Source organism: Xylocopa sonorina, chromosome 12, assembly GCF_050948175.1.
Source record: "Xylocopa sonorina isolate GNS202 chromosome 12, iyXylSono1_principal, whole genome shotgun sequence".
Taxonomy (NCBI): domain Eukaryota; kingdom Metazoa; phylum Arthropoda; class Insecta; order Hymenoptera; family Apidae; genus Xylocopa; species Xylocopa sonorina.
Genome location: NC_135204.1, coordinates 6,509,034 through 6,528,343, shown reverse-complemented (window position 1 = coordinate 6,528,343; position 19,310 = coordinate 6,509,034). Strand labels below are relative to the sequence as shown.

General features: G+C 42.8%; 1 protein-coding gene across 9 annotated transcripts in view; it reads right to left on the bottom strand.

Moving 5' to 3' along the window:
• Ih (hyperpolarization activated cyclic nucleotide gated potassium channel Ih) overlaps nucleotides 1–19,310 on the bottom strand; it is a 150,299-nt gene that overhangs the window by 15,301 nt on the left and 115,688 nt on the right. For 6 of the 9 annotated variants that reach the window (XM_076905945.1, XM_076905936.1, XM_076905941.1 and 3 more), the window contains 3 exons: nucleotides 14,958–15,121; nucleotides 12,701–12,837; nucleotides 11,982–12,125 (listed from right to left, as the gene is read on the bottom strand). In XM_076905945.1, coding sequence (XP_076762060.1) covers nucleotides 11,982–12,125; nucleotides 12,701–12,837; nucleotides 14,958–15,121 — 445 coding nt within the window. The remainder of the gene's footprint in view (nucleotides 1–11,981; nucleotides 12,126–12,700; nucleotides 12,838–14,957; nucleotides 15,122–19,310) is intronic. The other 3 variants (XM_076905937.1, XM_076905939.1, XM_076905944.1) reach the window with 1 other exon arrangement.

Here is a 19,310-nt window from a genome sequence, read left to right as displayed (position 1 = left end):
TGCGACGTGGAAAGAACGGTTCGTCGTGAAACGCAGACGTGCCTTTCACGATGGAACGACGATGTGCTCCTAAAAAGACGTCCGTTGCGCCGTTTTCGCTTGTTTCGACTGCGACATCGGTCGTACGCGTGCCTTGCGCGGATCGTGATGGATGCCGATTAACGACCGCAGTCTCTCACTTTCTCCAAGCTTTTTACAGCAGCTACAAAGTCTACACGAGGCCACGCTTAACGGTTCTTTTTGGCTGGTCGTTATAGATTTGCGTGTACGTATATGCGTGTACTCGTTCATTCGTCGACAAGGATCGATCGATCGATCGCGGGACACGCGAGGGTACCACTCTCAACGATCCATCCTCTTCTCGAACGCTGGTTCGTGTGGTCGCGTGGTCGTCGGTTGAATAGAATTAAAAAAAAAAAAGAAAAATAAATAAGAAATCGTGTTGTATTTAAAATATGGGTGTTTCGTGTTTCGTTCGTTCGTTTTTTTTTTTTTTTGTTAATACGTGTTCTCTTCTTCGTATACCGATTTCTTCTCTCTTTTACTTTTTTCTGTTTTTTTTTTCCTTACGATCGTTACGCCGATCTGGAGTGCGAGACGCGCAGATGATGGGTTGGCGCAAAAGTGTGGATCAAAAAACGGTGTGGAGAACGAATGTTGCGCAGATTGACCGTAAACAGTACATAATAATAATAATATTAATAACGGTAATAATAATCAAAGAAAAATGATAATAATAGTAATAGTAATAATAACAATAATAATAGTAATAATAGTAATAATAATAATATTAATAATAATGATGGTAGTAGTAATGAGTGTGAATAAATATGTAATGGCAATAAGAAGATAGAATTGATGAGTTCGTGAGTTAAAGAGAAGTAAGAATCAAGAAGCCATTCGTTAAGTATCAAAGCTTTCGTTGCAGCAGTCGCGCCAAGCGTGAAGCCGCAGTTTCTTGTCAAAGCTCATAATAAAAGGCTCGAGAGATCGATATATCATGTATTATCGTTATCATTTTTTTTTTTTTTTATTCTCTTGATTTTTTTCTAGCGGGTTAATAGCGACGCTGAACAGTCGAAAGAATTAATTTAATCGTAGGCGAAACATCCCTCGTGACGAAGCAAGAAAATCTGCGATTGTAGGTCGACATTTTTCGCCTCGTCTTCGTTATCAGTCGCTGGTTAGCGTTATCGACAAGGTTCAAAAGTGTTTCGACCAGTGGCAAAATGTTTGGTGAATAGTTCTGCTTGAGAAAATAAAAAAGTGTATTCTTACTGTTATTTCCTGTTAGGGCGGACGAAAGGATAATAAGTAAAAGGTAGAAGGATCATAAAAAAATCGTTGCGATTAATGTCTGTTCGAGTTCATTTTCTCTCTCATAAATTTCTGCACTTCTCCTATGCACGTCCTTAGAAAGTTATTCGATCAAGCTCGACGTGTTATCGTCAAGCTTTTGTGCACACAGAGATTGTCGTTAGTGTAGGGATTGAAAGAAAAAAAAAAATGTTGTTTCATAATTAATAACACTCTGTTCAGGATTTGTTGTACAAGCACAGTTCAAGCTTTCTTTGTACCTTCGTTTCACGTGTTATGTACCAAACTTTCGTGGCTGATTGATGTCCCGTATGTAGAATGTCGATCAGGACGCAGAAGGATGGCATAAGAAATGATAGAACGAAAGAACCGCCACAGAATACGCTTAAATTAAGAACGAACTGAAAAACGATTACGACTGGATGATTGATCGGGGTCTGTCGAAATCTGGTCTCGTTTCTTCGCTCTTATTAATAACACTGGCCGAAACGACGCATAACAGGATAAAAATCAGCGACAAAATTAAATTCTATTTTGTTATTTAATAACTCCATTTTGGTATTGTACATTTTTTCAAATCACTTTTGTCTACTGCGTCAAAATTAGGATCACTTCACCCCCTAAACGACTGAGAGGATGAGTTTGACCTTTCAGACCCTTTTGTTCAAAGAATTGCCCAAAGAGTGCGTGGTGTAAATTAAAGAAACGACTGGTCGGCATTTCCCCCATTTTCCGTTGGCCTCTGCCCCTTTGTACGAATTTAAATCAGCCAATAGGGGGGTGCAGAAATTGCAGAAGGCAACGGGTCTCTCTGTTCTCTCGCAGAGTACATCTGAACTGAACGAAAATCAACACGCGAAGGGCGGCTCGCACGAATCCCCTGCAATTTATCATTTCTCCGCGACAGCTATGATTAATCGTTCTTTAATTGTACGATCTATTTCGGTCAGGGTTTCCGAGGCGGCGCTTCGAATGGCTGAAAAAAACGAGCGTTGCGTTACATTGTTCGCGAGCGTGTAAAAATGTTCGGTGCGATCAACAGAAAATCGAGGAGAACCGAGGAGATGTTACGAGAGATCCGCGGTATCGATGGTATAAATGCACGCTCAACGATCGAGCTACAGAGCAAAATAAGAGGGACATCGAGAATAAAAAAAATTCGCGCACTTATACGATCAGTACGACCGCATCCTGCGGAGATTTCCACGAAAAAGAGGTATTTGGAGCAACGTCCCCCGTTCTCAAACATTGGGCGAAACAAGGTACTCGCGTCGCTTCGCCGTCTCGAGAAACTCGCCAAGTTGTCAATCGTTGGAGCGAGGCTCTTCGAGCAAAGTCGCGCTTCTCCTGGTCTTTCGCCACGGCGACGTGAACGAAGTTCCACACGTGCAACAAACGACGAGAAATCACACTACACTAGTCTTTACCCGGCTGGTAAAAAACGACACGGTCCATCTGCCATCTACTTACTGCATTCTCACGAACAGACAACAAAAGTTGGCAAAAAACGAAGGGAGCAACCACGAAACAAAACGAACGCACAGGCTTTTCGACACACGTCGTATATAAATATAATACACGGGGTCAAGCGAGAAAACAGAAAATTAAACAACAGGGATGTAATTAACTGGAGCAACTGTCGGGCTTTGGGATGCAACTGCTCGCAACAGACAACAGCCGAGAGTATCGATCGTCGAACCGCATGCTGCTTCGTCGAGGAGAAACTACCAGATCTAAGGATCGAACAAATCAACGGAAATGTCTACGAATTTCTATGACGGACAAACTGACCGACGACACGTCTGTCTATCGTTGTCATCTCTCGAACTAAGAGAACAGAAAAAAATGACACACGCTGGGGACGAGATCGGGTATCAAAGAGGAAGAAAAACGAAAATGGACGACGAGGAACACCGAGGTGAACCAAAAGGGCATCTAAACGACACAGAACAGCAAGCAAAACGCAAACAGGGGTATTGGGACGCAAATGGATTACAGAAAAATTCGTCTGCTTGGTACCAAAGTGGGTAACAGTCGATGGGTTTTGTACAGAGAGAAACATAGGGCTAAAATATGGGAAGAGAAAAGAAAGAAAACTGGGGAGCACACGCGCACACACTGAACACGGGCACATCGCCAAAAAATGTCGGGCAAATAGGGTTAATATACACCTAACACTCACAGGCAGACCTACGGCCAGTCCAACCAACTTTCTCGTCTGTAGAGCAGCCATGTGGATGGCGCGTCGTGTCGAATACCTCGGAAATCTTTCCGCCATTGTCCTAAGTCCTTTTGTTCCAAATCTTTCTATCTCCCCTTCTTTTTTCCCTCCAATTTTCATGCACGTAACTCGTTCATCGCGGAACGAGAAAACGTCCCTTTTCTCTAGGAATTTCAGAGGATTCTTGATTCTTGATCACCTTCGCGTCAGCTGCGTTCCTTCGTTCCGAATTGTACCATCATTGTCGACGTCACGGTGCGCCATGGATTTCGTGTCGAAAGTCAAACAATTACACGCACGCGTCCCCTCATTTTCTCTTGTTCTCCACTCTTTCTCTCTTTCTTTCTCGCGTATGCAAAGCTCGCGTTCGCGCGAGACGAACGCTGATTGGCCAGCCATCGAGCCACACGGTTCACATCGATGCACGGTTCGTGTGATGTGGTCGACGAGTCTCGAAAGTTACACAGCTTCTGGGGACACAGAGACGCGGCGATGGTCGAGAATGAAGTTCGCTCAAGAGCCCCCAGGATTCGACACGACTCGACACTGACTACACGTTAAAACTGAACGCTTGTTAGTACCTAACAGCTGTGAACGGATCTTTCCAAGAAGACTCGACAGAAAAAGTACATGACAGCATATGTGATACCAAATCGTTCCCAAGAACTTTCACAAGGATCGAGCTAGGCAGTGTAACATGGATGTACTTTTTGTTTCGACATTCTAATTGTCCTCCATTTTCTTCAACGTGTCATGGATGTCGAACTTGTTAACCCTTTCACGATTACGAACCACTTGGGAGCCGAACTAACCAACTCCTGTAGACCTCTACAAATTTCTTAAGTACAGTAAGTACTTATTAGAGCAAGTGATCAAGTTTCTTGGGTCTAACTTCGCAGAGACCATACGGTTAACTTAGCTGGAGTTGGTCAATTGGATCTCTATATGCGACTCACAAGGTGCACTGATTAAAAACGTACTTCGTTGCGACCCAATAGTTGATCTACAGTTTTTTCATTGCATATCAGTGGTTGTTAAGATCATGTTGGAAATGAGAAAATGGAAGATACTTGGATCTGAAAGGGTTAATCTGGTTGTAAACAGTGTTTCATGCGATCCATGTGACACTTGGTAATCGTCGACACTATGGGACTAATTGGCTAGCCGGATCAAGAGCTTGTTCCACAGAAATCCTTGCCAACGGAGACCTGGTCAACGTCCAAGGTTGATCCCCCGAACTCTGAAAGTCCCCTCCGCTTTCTACGACAATCGAGAACGACAACTTGGTATACTATTTACGAAACATCGGGCAGCAAGTCAAGAAATCTGTCACGATGCAATACACACAGAACAGAAACGTACAAGAACGGAACGGTCTTCTAACCTCTAAGTAATTCATTCGTCTCACACCTCTATGCGATCGTGCAACAACATTTATATCTAAGGAACGAAACGAAAGAGCTTGGAAAACGGAAAAAAAACTTGGAATAAAATTAAACGAAGAGACAGACACGCGTAGAAAAACAAACGGAACCCAATATACAGAGAAAAAAGTCGGAAACAATCGGCCACGGTAGAACCGCGCTGCGGTAAGAAAGCTCTTGATCGGCGTTGCTTTCTTCCGGACACTCTTCTAGAACTCTGTACGTGTACGTGTGCGTGGAGTTCGAGTGTGCGATGCGTGTGTCGAGTGTGTACCAAAAAGTATAGTTCCTCCGATACTGAAGACTGAACAGAACAAAGAAAATAATGGTCACACGGCAAGACTATGCACGTTCTCTCTAGATATATATATATATATGTATGTATAAATAGGAAAACTTCCAAACCAAACGAACAACGATAATCAATCGAAAAAACATCTGTCATAATAAACATCGTAACGATAATTCAGAACCGTAACCAAAAAAAAAAAAAAAAAATAAATAAATACCGCACACATGTATATATATACATATATGAATAGATATAGCCACACGATGGTAATCGTCTAACGTTTATGTATGTATATATATATACGCGTGTGTGTATGTATATATTTATGTTTATACGAAGAAACATTAAGTTTTAAGTTAACGAACGCTTGAATCAAGAAAGGACATTTGGCCTTGGTTTCGGGGTTACTAGGCAGGCACACCTTGCTGGTTCGGTCTGGTTGGGGCGGTGTCGCCCGACGCTCGTAGTGCCTCTCCGGCTGTTGATAAAGGGGGATCTGCAAACCCATTCGGAAACGTGTTCTCGCAATACGCCTACTACTTCATTTTGTTGTTGTTTTTTTTTTTTTTTTTAATTTTTAAACATTGTTCAATTGTATCTTGTGTCGGGAAGAGTTTATTTGCTTTCAGCGTGCAGGCACACTTGTTCCCCTGTTCGCGCGTGTCTTGAGTTGGTCCTGGCACGTTCAAGACTTGACACGCGTTACTCTGTGTCCAAAATTGGGGAATCAGTCTGGGGAATTAGTTGGAGGATAATTCTGTTCTTATGTGCGAGGAGAATTGTTTGGTGGTTGTAGATTTGTGATTCGAGTTTCTTGTAAGATTGGGCATTGCTGCATTGGTTGTTTCTAGGAGAACGATGGTATCGAGAGATTGATTTTGGACATAGAATAACTGGTTGTGTGATGATTTGGTTAAATGTAACTGCAGAGTTTTGAAATTACTGTACATTGACTGTAGTGTCAGTGGAATGGCTGACGTTTGGTTAGCGCTAGTGATGTAGGTTCGTATTGGCCCTGGCGTACTTTATAATGGGTTGCTGGTAAAGTCAATAAACAGTTAAGAGTAATTGAGTACCTTCGAAATTGCAATTCGTGATTGAGATACAAAATTCATGTGGATTTTAATAACGGTAGGGTGGTAATAATTTCATCTTGTGGTCCAGCCTTGACGAAGCTCTGTAATATTGAATACTCGATTTGCAATTTTGCATACGGATAGCAATTGATCTGATTACAGTTTTTAATACTGATAATTTCAGATTACACTGAATCCTAATTGTCACTATTAAAAAATCGGTCGTACTTCTATTAACAACCTTACTCGACAAAATTACGTTTACATAAATTTTACGATATACACAAATACCTAAAACAAACATTAAACAAATTTAGTGAATTCAAATCCAATTGTTAGGCAATGAAGAAAAGCTACTTTCGTGGTCAGTTTACCCTAAAATCGAGTTGCCAGGCGAACAACGGCTGAATGGCAGTGGACCTGTCGTGGCTGGACCAGTTCTGCCGAATCAGAGCTTAAAGTATACATCTGGAGTTAATCTCCGGGGGGTATCGAACTGGGCCGTCGTTGTAAATCAGCTTTAAGTACGCCCAAGTGTGTCGTGTATCATTAGACATGCCGTTTTTAGCTAATCCACCGGAGCTACCACGGACAAAGATACACGGAACCCTTCATGGAAGCGATCTCGCGAGTCGTTTCCCTGAAACGTTCTCTGCGGAGCTGACTCCGCAGAATCGCACGGTTTCCGGTGAAACGACACGTGTCGAGGCAGTTGGACGTTTTCGTAGAACGCTTGCCTTTTTGGGACGTCGACGGGAACGAAAGTGTGCCAACGTTTTCGAACACTGTTCCAGGAAAGCTGGACTGTTCTATGAGGAATAACGATCGTGGACATTTGTGGAAATATTTTTCAATTCTCTCGTTGGTAATTGAGAAATATTTGTGTGTACGACTGATGCGAAGAAGGTGATCGTTTAATTAGAAACGTTGGGGTCTTCTACAGGTGTCCAGGTAATTAAACGATACGAATGATGATCTTTTTTAATTACAAATGTATTCTGGTGAATGTCGAAAGACTGATTATCGAAGGTTCAGTGATAATCATAGTCAGCAATTTCTTGCGATTCTAATAACGGTGCTCGTTAAAGCGACGTCGCGAATCGATTTCAGCTGAGACAGCTGAAGGCGATCCGACTTTAATACGGTAACAGTAGGAAGGATGTTAATTAAGGAAATTACTGGTCGCTTCTTCCTTCGATCTTTTACCTCGGAAACTGATCCTAACTTGATCCTTCATCAAATTTCTTAACGGATGATCGCTAGACTATTCTCAGATACCTTTTCAAAGCCGTATCTCGTACGATATTAAACGTTTCATATAATTTTAATTTTTCCTTCAATCATTAAAAAAACAATCAACTACAAATATTAAAAAAAGAATTATGTACTTTCATGTTTCTCAAAAGAAAAGAATTTTAATTGTACAGTGTATAAAATATCTTATAGTAAAAATTCGTTGATACAACATCGTCTAATATTTATATCAAGCATTCTGCGCGATTATAAAATTATGCAATAGTAAAATTAAGAGCATAAGAAACTCCTTAATATCGAAATCACAGAAAGAAGATTTGACCGCGACACGATCCTCCTGACAGAAAAATTCTCTGCGAACTAAAACGATTAGCGTCGTCTGAGGCTGATGATGATTGGATCGGTGATTGGACCGAGCGACGTGAGCTCGCCCCTGGCGAGTCTGGTTCGTCGAACAGAACGGAAAAGAGGGGAAAGAAAAGAAAAGCAGAGGGAGGCAACAAGACGTTCTCAAAACGCAAGCGGAAATTACATTCAGAGTGTAAATCACGCGGTGGCACGCGAAAAGAGGGTGGCTCTCTCGACGTTCTCTCGAAGGCCTGATTGATTCGTTGGTCTGTTCGCTGCGCCACGGCTCACGCTAATATGCAGGACACAAACTGGCACTGAGAGAAAGGACTCGTAAAAATCATACGTGAACAGCCGTGTTCTCTGATAATAAAGAAAAAGAGGATAAAAAAAAAAGAAAGTAGTGAAACGTGTGACGTTCGCGCTGAACATTGGCTAGGTCCTTCGATATATCCTTAACACCTTCTCATTCATTTACTCCACGTATGCATCCACCTTCATTCACCCCGTTATTTCAGCCCATTACGTACGAAACATTGCATAGTTTTGCCTTGTCTACTCGGTGCATGGACAAAAGTACTCTAAATCAGTGTGCGAGATAAGGTACCATTGTTGGTCTTGGTGACATGTGTTCTGTCTCTTGGGTTCGTCGACTAGATTTCAGTGTGATGACTGCAACAGGGCTGGGACTTGTACGTAATGTGTTAATTGGTGGTTGAGTGCGAACGAATTCTTCAATAACTGTATTTACATGTATGGAACTACGAGAATATCGGTGCAAGCTCTCGTCACGACAAGATCGACGATCGTGACTCGTGGAGACATCGATGACAGAGAACGGAAGACCTCAGAATCAAACTGGAGGACCCTTCCTCGCGATCCATCCGATTCGAACGCGACGTGAGCGCTCGAGACACACACATACACGCTTGGACCGCGGCAGATCGAGCCAGGAGGATGTCCGCTCGAGGAGAAGCTACTTACCTATCGCTAACGAGAAACGATTGGCCGTGGAACCATCGCGAGGACGCCTATCGATCGATGACATTCAAGGAACCGTAAATACCAACGATACACGCTCGAGATTCACGACCTGATCCCATATCAGCTCTCGCGCGTCTCTTTTCTTTGCTTCTTCGATTTTGGACTTTGTATCATCACTTGCATTAAGATGGGACGCCACATATGTAATATTCACGGAGTTCGAGCAACTTGAAACCTTTAAAATGGTACTTTGCTACTTTTTTCAGTGTAAATTAAGAGGATGCAAGTTGCTGATGTCTGATGCATTACGTATGTGGGATCATTGATCTTTATATGCAGGATAATCTTTCAAGATCATCGAAAATCTCATAGTAAGCCACATAAAGTACCTAATTGTTCGAAGTTCAAGTTAGAAAGTGGAAGTTCCTTATCCAATACGCAGGATCAGTGTTGTAAATCCATCTTTAGGGAAGTTACGTGTTCGCAAATGGTCGAAACCAAAGAAAATAAGTGAGAAAGAAACAGAAGGAGGATCGATCGGATAGTTGCAACGATCGAGCGAGTGGCGATGGGTTTTCAATTATTGCGACTCTATGGAAATAATTGAAGGAACGTCGTCCTTTTGCCTTGTCCACCTCGAGATTGGAAGCTCCCTTGGAAATCCCTTAGCGAAAACTCTCAAAGATCTAGGTTAAATTAATTGTCTTAGCGGAAGTCCTGAAAGTTTCCGAGCTTCTATGAAAAGCAATTATATCGTGTCGATTGACAAAAAAAGTTTCCGTGCTTCCGTGAAAAGCAATTATATCGCGTTCAGATTGGTACAAGTGTTGACTTTTCTTGGTGGAGTTGCTTTATTATTCGAGATGGATAGTTTTTGCGATAAGTATTATTAATAACAGATACTTTAACTCCTTACAATGCGAATTACATTCATTTGGTAACATTTTGTTGCAACTTCAGTTTCATTCAAGATCAATTAATATTTTGTCAACTTGCTAATGTCTGATAACGTTTTACTGCTACACGCGCAGCGTATCAAAATCTAAAATTCCATAACTCAATATTTTGAGAGAAAATTCCTAGCAGCCACTTCGCGAGTATCAACATCAGTTCGCAAGTCTTCCAATCTCCATACCTTGGAACCCTTCAACGCTTCGAACTTCCTCAAAGCGAGCCACAATCTCTCATCTGTCCAGTTTCACTCGCCCTCTCGATTTAATCATAAAACTTCTGAATTCCTCCCCAAAATTATCCGAGCTGGTAAACACTGACGAAACTTCAAGGAATTGATAGAAAACACCCATCGCCACGAGCAGGGAAACGGGTCGATGCGCGAGTAGTAACAGCGTTGAAGAAAGATAGAGAGACAGAGAGATAGAAAGAGAGAGAGAGAGAGAGAGAGAGAAATAGAGAGACAGACGTATGGGTTGATGGAATTTGGAAATTTTCGTTGCAGAAAAATTGGAACAGTCAGGATTTGAGACGTGAAACGCTATCAAGACCAATTCCAGCATACACACAACTCTTTCAGTATCAATATCAGTCTCGACGTACTATCAGTGAGACTCCAATGAATATGTAAGAAAACCTACAAAATAAACATTAAAAGAAACCTGTTTGGAGCACTGTAGATATCATCTGAAGGTATAAAAGAACCAATACCAATACTGAAACAATTACATACACATTGATACCAGTCTCGATACGTGTCTCGCGTCTCATCTGTCGCGATGCAAGTCTCAACGTGTATGGAGCCCTTGATGCATATCGAGCAGACGTAAAAGCAGGACACTTATGTATATACACCTGTGTATTTAAACGTGTTGGTGTGTGCGTGTGTACGTGTGTATAACGCGGCAAGTCCGCCCTCCAAGGGATATCCCACAGTGGTGGCCTCGCCACTGGTGGCGAGGGAGAGAGAGGCGCAGGGTCCCTCTGTGTCGGCTCTCTTTGTCGCCTAACGAAAAGCACAGACACCGTAGAGGCTGGACACCGGTCCCAATCAAAGCTCTAATCGTGAAGGAACACACGGGGCGAGGCACGAACTGGTCGAGCTCGTTTCTGGCTTCGCTGCGAACGGGAGACAGCTGACCTTGACCGAGACGTGGAGACCGACTGACAAAGAGAGAAGCTCGTGGGACTATCCGTGTGAAAAGCAAATTGGGGATCCACCACTGGCGTGAGAGTTCCTCTCGCACGACTGGATATCGGTCGCACACCATGTTCCGTTTCTTGTCTCTCTTTTCTTTTTTAACTTTTTTTTTTTTTTTCGTCTGTTCTCTACCGATTAGAATACCTGCACACACATACGTGTACGTATGCGTGCACGTATCGACATCGTCCGGTTGCCTTGTGACAGACAACGCGTTTGGTGGGACTTGCATCGGGCTCCTCTTTATTTTATCTCATCGTATGTTATTTTTTTTTTTTTTTGGACTCCAGTTTCTCTCTTTTTTAGCATCCCATGGTGAACACACGCTCTATGTTTATTTTATTATATATTATATGTATATTTATGTATATATATTCCCGTGCGGTAAACGCGTGGGCAGCGATGCTCTGTAATGCGGACAGTTCGAAAAACTGACCGTGGTACGTTCGAAGTAAACGCGTGTGGAGAGAGAGAGAGAACGGTTAATCACGTGGGACCAGCCAGGGCCCGGATCGTCGTCGTCGAGAAAAATAGAAACACTGCGGTTAAACGGCGACGCAAAGCTGTACAGACAGACAGCACAGCCATTGAAGAGGCTTTAACGGTGTAACAAAATATATATCTATAATAATAATATATATATAATATACGTGGAGAGAGAGAGAGAGAGATAGACAAGTATCTGTCACTTTTTGAAACTGACAAAAAAACGACGACGAGACGCTTGGTTTCTTTCATTTTTGTACAAGGATCACACGAGCTGTGGGTATTATATGGGGTGGGTTATATATACATATACAATTGTTGTATATGTATATATATATATATGTATATATACTATATTCATATGTATAAAAGTAGATACCAAAATGGAATGGTGCTTTGTTATTAAGAAACAGTGGTAAACACTCACATAGACCTCTTCCCATTGCGAGACATACCGCACCAGTCTTGACAACCGTAGTAACCTAACGAGCGACAACAGTTTCGCAAGCCTGAGGATCCTGAGAGCACGGCCAGCATGCAGGATCTGGAAGGACTCGCTAAAGTCCTGAAACTGAAAATTTAGCCGATCATATAAATATGAAAATGTGGATTCTATAATATTTCATTCCTCCTACGTGGTTTTCGCTACAATTTTCCCACACTACAATCACAAAAATAACGCGACAGTGGCGAGGAATGAAAGGAACCATGGAAATTCAGCCACAGCCGCGTCGTTTTTAATTGGATCAGGTTTGGGTAATGGTTATCAGTTTAGGTGCGTTCCATACTGCTAATTCGATTGTAAATCGATTCGCCGCTGCGTCAAATATTCGAATAACGCGGTAGAAGTTAATTACGCGTGTATTATTAATACAAACGTTATTATCAACCGTACAATGGGGTAGTTAATTGGAAGTTGTAGCCGTGGAAAGGATTGCGTATTAATTTGTTGTACCAAGAAACATATAGAATTTATGCATCCGTGGAGCTGAAAGGGCTGCACGTTCAAGTACCACGTGTGCAGCGGTGGCTCGTGTAAACAGATTAATTACATAAATCGAGTTCGCAGAGGAACAGAAACACAACGCGGAGACTAACGAATGAAGGCTGGGCGATACGTACCGCGGATAATTAATATGCACTTACTTGATTAAATATGAGGAAAATGTAGTCTAGTGGTATGGAGGAAATGAGGTCGAGAAAGAACCAAGTCCTGAGGTAGTGTTTCGCGATTAACTTCGGGTCCAGGATCACTTGTTCGGCGTTATCCTGTTGCATTATACCTGGATAAAACAGAAACACGACTCGTTTCAATCTTCATCAGCTAGAATTTCATTCAACGCTTGTTCCCTTTTAACTTTTTCACGCGTTCGCAATCATAACTCATACTAATATTGCCAGCACAGTTTGTCCATAATCAAGCTTTGAACGAGTCAGCGTAATCAAAAATTGCTCAGCATCCACAGTTTAAAGGATGCAAGAATTAGACACGTTGCGCACAGTCGACGTGAAATTACACAAGGATGGTGTTCTAATTTCAATGAAATCAATTCGTAGGTTAATTATTCTAATAAAGAGTCGTCTGTAACATCGATTCGATCGACAACGCGTCGTCTTAGCATCCACAGTTTAAAGGATGCAAGTATTAGACACGTTGCGCAGACTCGACACAAAATTACTCAAGGATGGTGTTCTAATTTCAATGAAATCAATTCGTAGGTTAATTACTCTAATAAAGAGTCGTCTGTAACATCGATTCCATCGACGACGCGTCGTCTTAGCCGGAAGTGGCAGTCTCATTAGCGTCGAAACGTTTCACCGTTCACCATCGCCCCCTTCCGATCGACTGTGCAGGCCTGCGCCATGGTTCAAGTGTTAGCATGCGGCGCACGGAACGCGATATTGGTCGACGGCCGATAATCTGGATCAAGAATTCGCAACAATCGCGAATCGACGCGGCCCACGTACACGGTTTAACGCGTACAATGGCTTTCATCGACGACGGGGGGGAGCAGCACGTGACCCAATTTCCCAGCCCGGGTCCCCAACTCGAACGCGTTTCAAATTAATCCCCGTGGCGGTACGTCTGAGCCGGTCTACCAGCCTTGTCGAGCGAATGTTATTATTGCACAGGAAATGTCCCCGCTCGAGGGGCTGCCAACCGTACGTGCCTCGACGACGTACCCTTACAAATTCGATAATTATCGCGGATGCATTCGCGATCGAGATCTCGATGCATGCTCGCGCCAGTGGAGGTTCAGTTCGCTTTCGAGCCCTTCGATTCGCGCGTTCCATAAATCCGACGATTCAACAGAGTGGTCCTGATTTTCGATTGCCTTCCGATGGTTTATCTTTGCTCGACGATCCATCGCGATCTTCCAGGCTTCGCGCTTCTGTTCGTTCCCCCTCGCTGTTCCTCCAACTCTGGCCTCCCCTTTAATGTCAACAATTAGAAGTTCCTTCTTTTCAAACTTCGCTCGAGCTTTCTCAAGGCGATGAAACTGACGCTACCTCGAAGTCGACTGCTTGGAGAGGTTCTTGTAACAATATTATCCAATCACTACCGTGTAAGAGATACATTTTAGAGGAATCTTTTAAGATTTTGTGGCATTTGTTCGATGCTTCATAGTAAATGTTTATAATAATGAGAATTCTATGGCGAAGCCACGTGCACGTACAGAATAAAGTAAATAAAATAGTCGTGGCTAAATATATGTGAGCGATATGCACAATGGCGAATGATTCACCGTTTGAATAGCAGAAGTAGCGACTTCGGTTACCCCGCGGAGAATGGCCACGGAGAAACGAGAGGAGGAACGAGGTCGGCCCGTTCTTTCTTCGATGTACTTTTTCATCGACGTGCACGCGACAATGCAAAGTTTGCATCGCTCCTGGCTCCCTTCTTCAGCGGGCACGAGGTTACCATTAGTCCCGACGTGATCGCCCAGCAAAATGCCAGGCTCTCTCCGTCCCCCCGGCTTTTTATGGCCGCGGATCGAACGATTTTAGTTGAATAGCCCGGGCACACCGTCGATAAGACCCTCGAACGAGCAAACGGACCGAGTTCAATTGGGACGAGGAACTTTTCCTGCGATTCTCAGACGCGATCCGCGTTCGAATATATATTCTTCGGATCTTTTTAGGCGCGTTCTCCTCTCCTCTCTCTTTCCGCCTTCGATTGTGCAACTTCTCGCAGTTATTCTCGCGCTGTCGTTGGAACCATTTGAATAGACGAAATATGCTTTTCTTAATTTATAGTCAGATTTGTAACGAGAAGAGTAATTAATATTGCTTGGTGGTGTTGATTATGAACAATTTGTCTGTGCTGACGATAGTATCGTGGACAGCAAATTTCTGATTTGTTTTTATTGATATAATTATTGTGAACTTTGCAAGGACTTACCTGTCCTGAAGTTGACGACAATGTCTATGAGGAATATCGTGTCGGAAAGGCAGTTGAAGGCTATCCACCTAGTGCTTAGGTCGTCATTGAAAAAACTAATGGCGACTGGCAGAATTATCAGATTAGCTACCAGCAGGAGGAGCATGCAGAGGTCCCAGTAGAATCTGAAATCAAATTTGAGTAGAGTGTTAGTGATGCAGAGTCAATTTCGTGAAAAATTTCTAAGCAAATCGTGTGTCTCATGCGCAGCGTAAGCAGTTAAAGAGATTAAGTAGAATATTCTTCATTAGTCAGACCTAGTGGTCTACGACTCGCGTCACTATTAACCAACTCCATGACAGAGGATCAGAAAGACAAAAGTCTCTTTTCGTAGATCAATTTTTCAATTACAAACTCATGTATTTCCAAATGGCAAACGAATAGGGTTTTTATTCATCAGTTATAAGAAAAATGCACGCTATAGTAAATGCAGTATTGAAAATTCGCATAGTCCAGTTCCAACGAGTAACCTAGTTGGCGCAAAAAGGACCACAGCCTTCTTTGAACCAGTCATTCGCAGGATTGTCTTTACAAGCGAACTTTTACTCGATTACCAAGGTTTAAGCCAACGTTTTAGAGTCCACAATGCGTTCGTCCAGAAACGCGGGCAAAGATTTTTATTCTCATTCTGTTCACTGTCCAGAACTCATATTATGAATTTGAGGTCTTGTTTTCGTTCCGTTTCTCGGTCAACGAGCGTGGAGAAGGATTTAATGAAAGGGTGTCGCTTTTAAACCTGCGGTAAATGCACGAAACTTGCATCGATTGCGAAGGTGGATGGTATTTTTTCAATCTCAATACGCGTTATCAATAAAAGAAAAAATCCCATAATTTACTGGGCGCTAAAATCCACGTTCGATTCCACGATTCACGATTGTTACGCGCGCGCGAAAGTATCGCGCGTAGGATGCCCTTCTCGTTCTCAGTTGACCTGGAAGCACTCGTGAAATCATTACGCCGCCGATGAATAAGGGAAACGGCGATTCACCGTCGTTCTGGCAGAAAAATTCAGACCGCCTTCGGTGGCGAGAGCGTTGCTTTCCCTCGAAGACACGGAGAACGCGAGGCAGAAACGTTCTCCAAGGGCGGAACTTTAATTAACAGGCCCCCGCCGCTTTTGTTTCGACCTTACTTTCAGCTTCACCTTTTCACCGCCTTAAGTAGTCTAGGGAGCTGGGGATTTAAACCGAGTGGCGGGTTTCAGGAAGACGAAGTTATCGTTCCTCTTGTTTGCGCGTGGATTTTCAGTATAATAAATGCAACACGTTCAATTGTGATTGTGATTAGGGCCTCGACTACCACAATATTTTCTGCTGCGTTTAATAAATCGTCAATCGAAGGAAAACACTGTGCGATGGGTGGAGAAATTACACGAGAATATATTTCAGGGTAAATGACTTTGTGTAGGGTGAAGGGGGTAGAAATAGAGAACCCACCCCTGTGGTTTATACAAGAGCCCAACTCTATTTAACTCAAGCAGCATTACTTACCTGTCCCTCTAATATTTTATTAGAGACCCTGGCCATTTAATAATCCATAAAATTCCACCCCCTTAAGACCCTCCCTGAATACATTAAGCTTCTACTTTGCATACTATAAAATATTGCTGTGGTGGAGCGAAAATCTCTATAACTATAACACAACCGTCTCGTTCTCTAAGCTCAATTAAAACTACAATGTATGCATGTATTTATACAGTGACACGTGTAAGAAGTGAATGAAAATATTATGAAATTTCATTCTGCCACTGCCGTTCTCTGAGCACCTCAATTAAAACTACAATATATGCATGTATTTATATAGCGACACCTGTAAGAAACGAATAAGAATATTAAAACATTGCATTCTGCAACTTTCTGAAGTGAAACACGAACCTCGCACCATCGAGAAACGAAGGAATTCCTGTATAAAAAAAAAGGGTTAAGAGGGGGTGGTGGCGAGAGAACAGAGGAAGCGCAATTTCTGAACGGTCCGCTTTAATCAGTTCGATTCCAGGCCAGCCAGCCAACATTGGCCCACTTCGCCGAGTAATAACGTAGCTACATCGGGGCAATAAATGTGCTCGTAGCTCGCTGCCGCAGCTTGGCTCGCGAAACGACCAAGAACGCGGGGGTGGCAGCGGATCCTCGTCAGCGCGTACAGACAAGCGGGATCTTCCGCCGTGACACCTTCGCGAAAAAGCCTCGAGAGTTGCTATTTACCCTGTCCCTATCCACCCTGTTTCGACTCTCCCTCTCGCGGAGTTCCACCCCTTGTAGAAGCTCAGCGGCTTCGACGAGGCGGAATATGCAAGCTTCTTTTCGAGACACCGCGGAGGGTAGTTTGTTTTTATTACGTTCCAGGCGATTTAGTTTTTGCGACGCTGATAGGACAAAATTTGCCTGCGTCGATGCTGAGGTGTTTTCAAGCTAGTCGAAATTGTGCTTTGAGTCTATTCTTCGTGCTTGATGTGGTTAAGCTATGATTTCGTGAAGAATACATTTTTGCTAGGTAAAATTCTTTTTTTTTTTTTTTTAGAACGCATGAATCAAACAGAATTCCATTCAGTCGCTGCTAGTTCATTCATTTGTCGAACGGATGAGAGCGTACGAATCGAAACGAAAATAAAGAATCGTTCCGCGTGCTGTCCAAATATTTACCAGGCCTAAAATTAAGTGGGCTGCCCAGTCGTAAATAAAAGAAGGTTAAAAACGATGCAGCGATGGAGCCAGAGAATCGCTATATAACGCCCACGCACACTCTGTTTCAATCTCCAGCCGAGTATTTTTAGAATCCCCCTCAAATATTTGAGAGAAAGGTAATTACGAAGGAGTTTGATCGCGGAGAAATTACAGGTCTCGATGGCTATAGAACGACTGCTAGTTTCTTTGCTTTAAAGTCCACTAGAATGAAAAAGAAAAAAAAACACTTCCTATTAGAACAACATGGCTGTCGATGGTTGACAAACGTGTCTAAAACTGTAGTAATGCGAATGTTTATATAATACATAGCGTTTCATGAAAAAAAAAATCAGTACAAAAATATACGCACAACATACTCGAAATGGTAGCAGGAATTTAGCACAGTTGCCACTGTTCTCTCATCAAATATTGAAACTGAAATGCTTGCGTTTGTTACGCCAGCGTGTTTACGTTTCCATTTATCGCGGCAAGTGTTAACCACCGTTTCATTCTCGATCGCCAGCGATTGTAAGGGAACGTATCGACCCTTCTGTCGGCTCCTGCGCGCGTGTATTTTAAATATAATTCATTGAAGATGTACCAGGCCGATAGCTGGCGTTAAACAGCCTTCTTGAAGCATCACTCTCTAACGCTCTGTACGTGCCACTAGACACTGACCTAGAAGCGTCGAGAGATTACGCCCTGGCGATAACCGTATCCCCAGTAGCCGAGATTTATGCGCAGCTTTTTACGCGAGGATCCGCTTTAACGAGCACCAGCCCAGCGGCCAGGCGAATCCGAGACAATTTAAAGCGTTCTCGAGCTTGTCTCCTGCCAACGTTTCCGCTGGAACTGGACCTATCGGACCAGACAGCCTCAGTTACCTGATATCTCCCTAATTTTTTTTATTTTTAAGCTTCTCCCAGAGAATTCGAAGAAATGCGAGGTTTCTGATACGAGTGGAGTGGATTTTTAATCTTTGCCAATTTTGAATAATTAAAAATATGGAAATATTATTAAGGGTTTGCGATGCGAGTCCCTTTTCTAATACGAATGGATTGGGTTTTTAATCTTTGTCAATTTTGAATAATTAAAAATATGGAAATTTTATTAAGGGTTTGCTATGCGAGTCTCTTGCGATTCAATCGCGAAGAAATACGAGTTATTTTTTGAAAATTTGGACTTCATAGGGTTTACGATGCGAGTCTCTTGCGATTAAATCGCTCGGAGATGCGAGTTACTTGTTGAAAATTCGCAGTTCATAAATTTCTAGCCGAGTATGACTGATATTAAGCGATTCAGTGACTTCGCTAACTCGCGAGTTCCATCAATCGCCGGAACGCGTAAATTCTAGTCACTTTCCGTGAAGTTTGAAGTCAACAAACTTTTATGAATGTTTGAAACCATCTCCAGCGTCTATAATCTTGGTGGGAAGTTCCCAACAAGTGATCGCGCGGCGCGGCGATTCAAAATTCTTCGAAGGATACTTAAAGTTAGATGCTGATAGATTGTCCCGGCTTAATGTACTGACACAAATGAGGATTAATGGCGTAATAATTCAGGATGAGGGTTTCCGGCCCTTCGCATCGACTATTTTGTATTATACTTGTAAGAACACGCAGCTGATTGATAGTAATTGCACCCTAAAGACCAA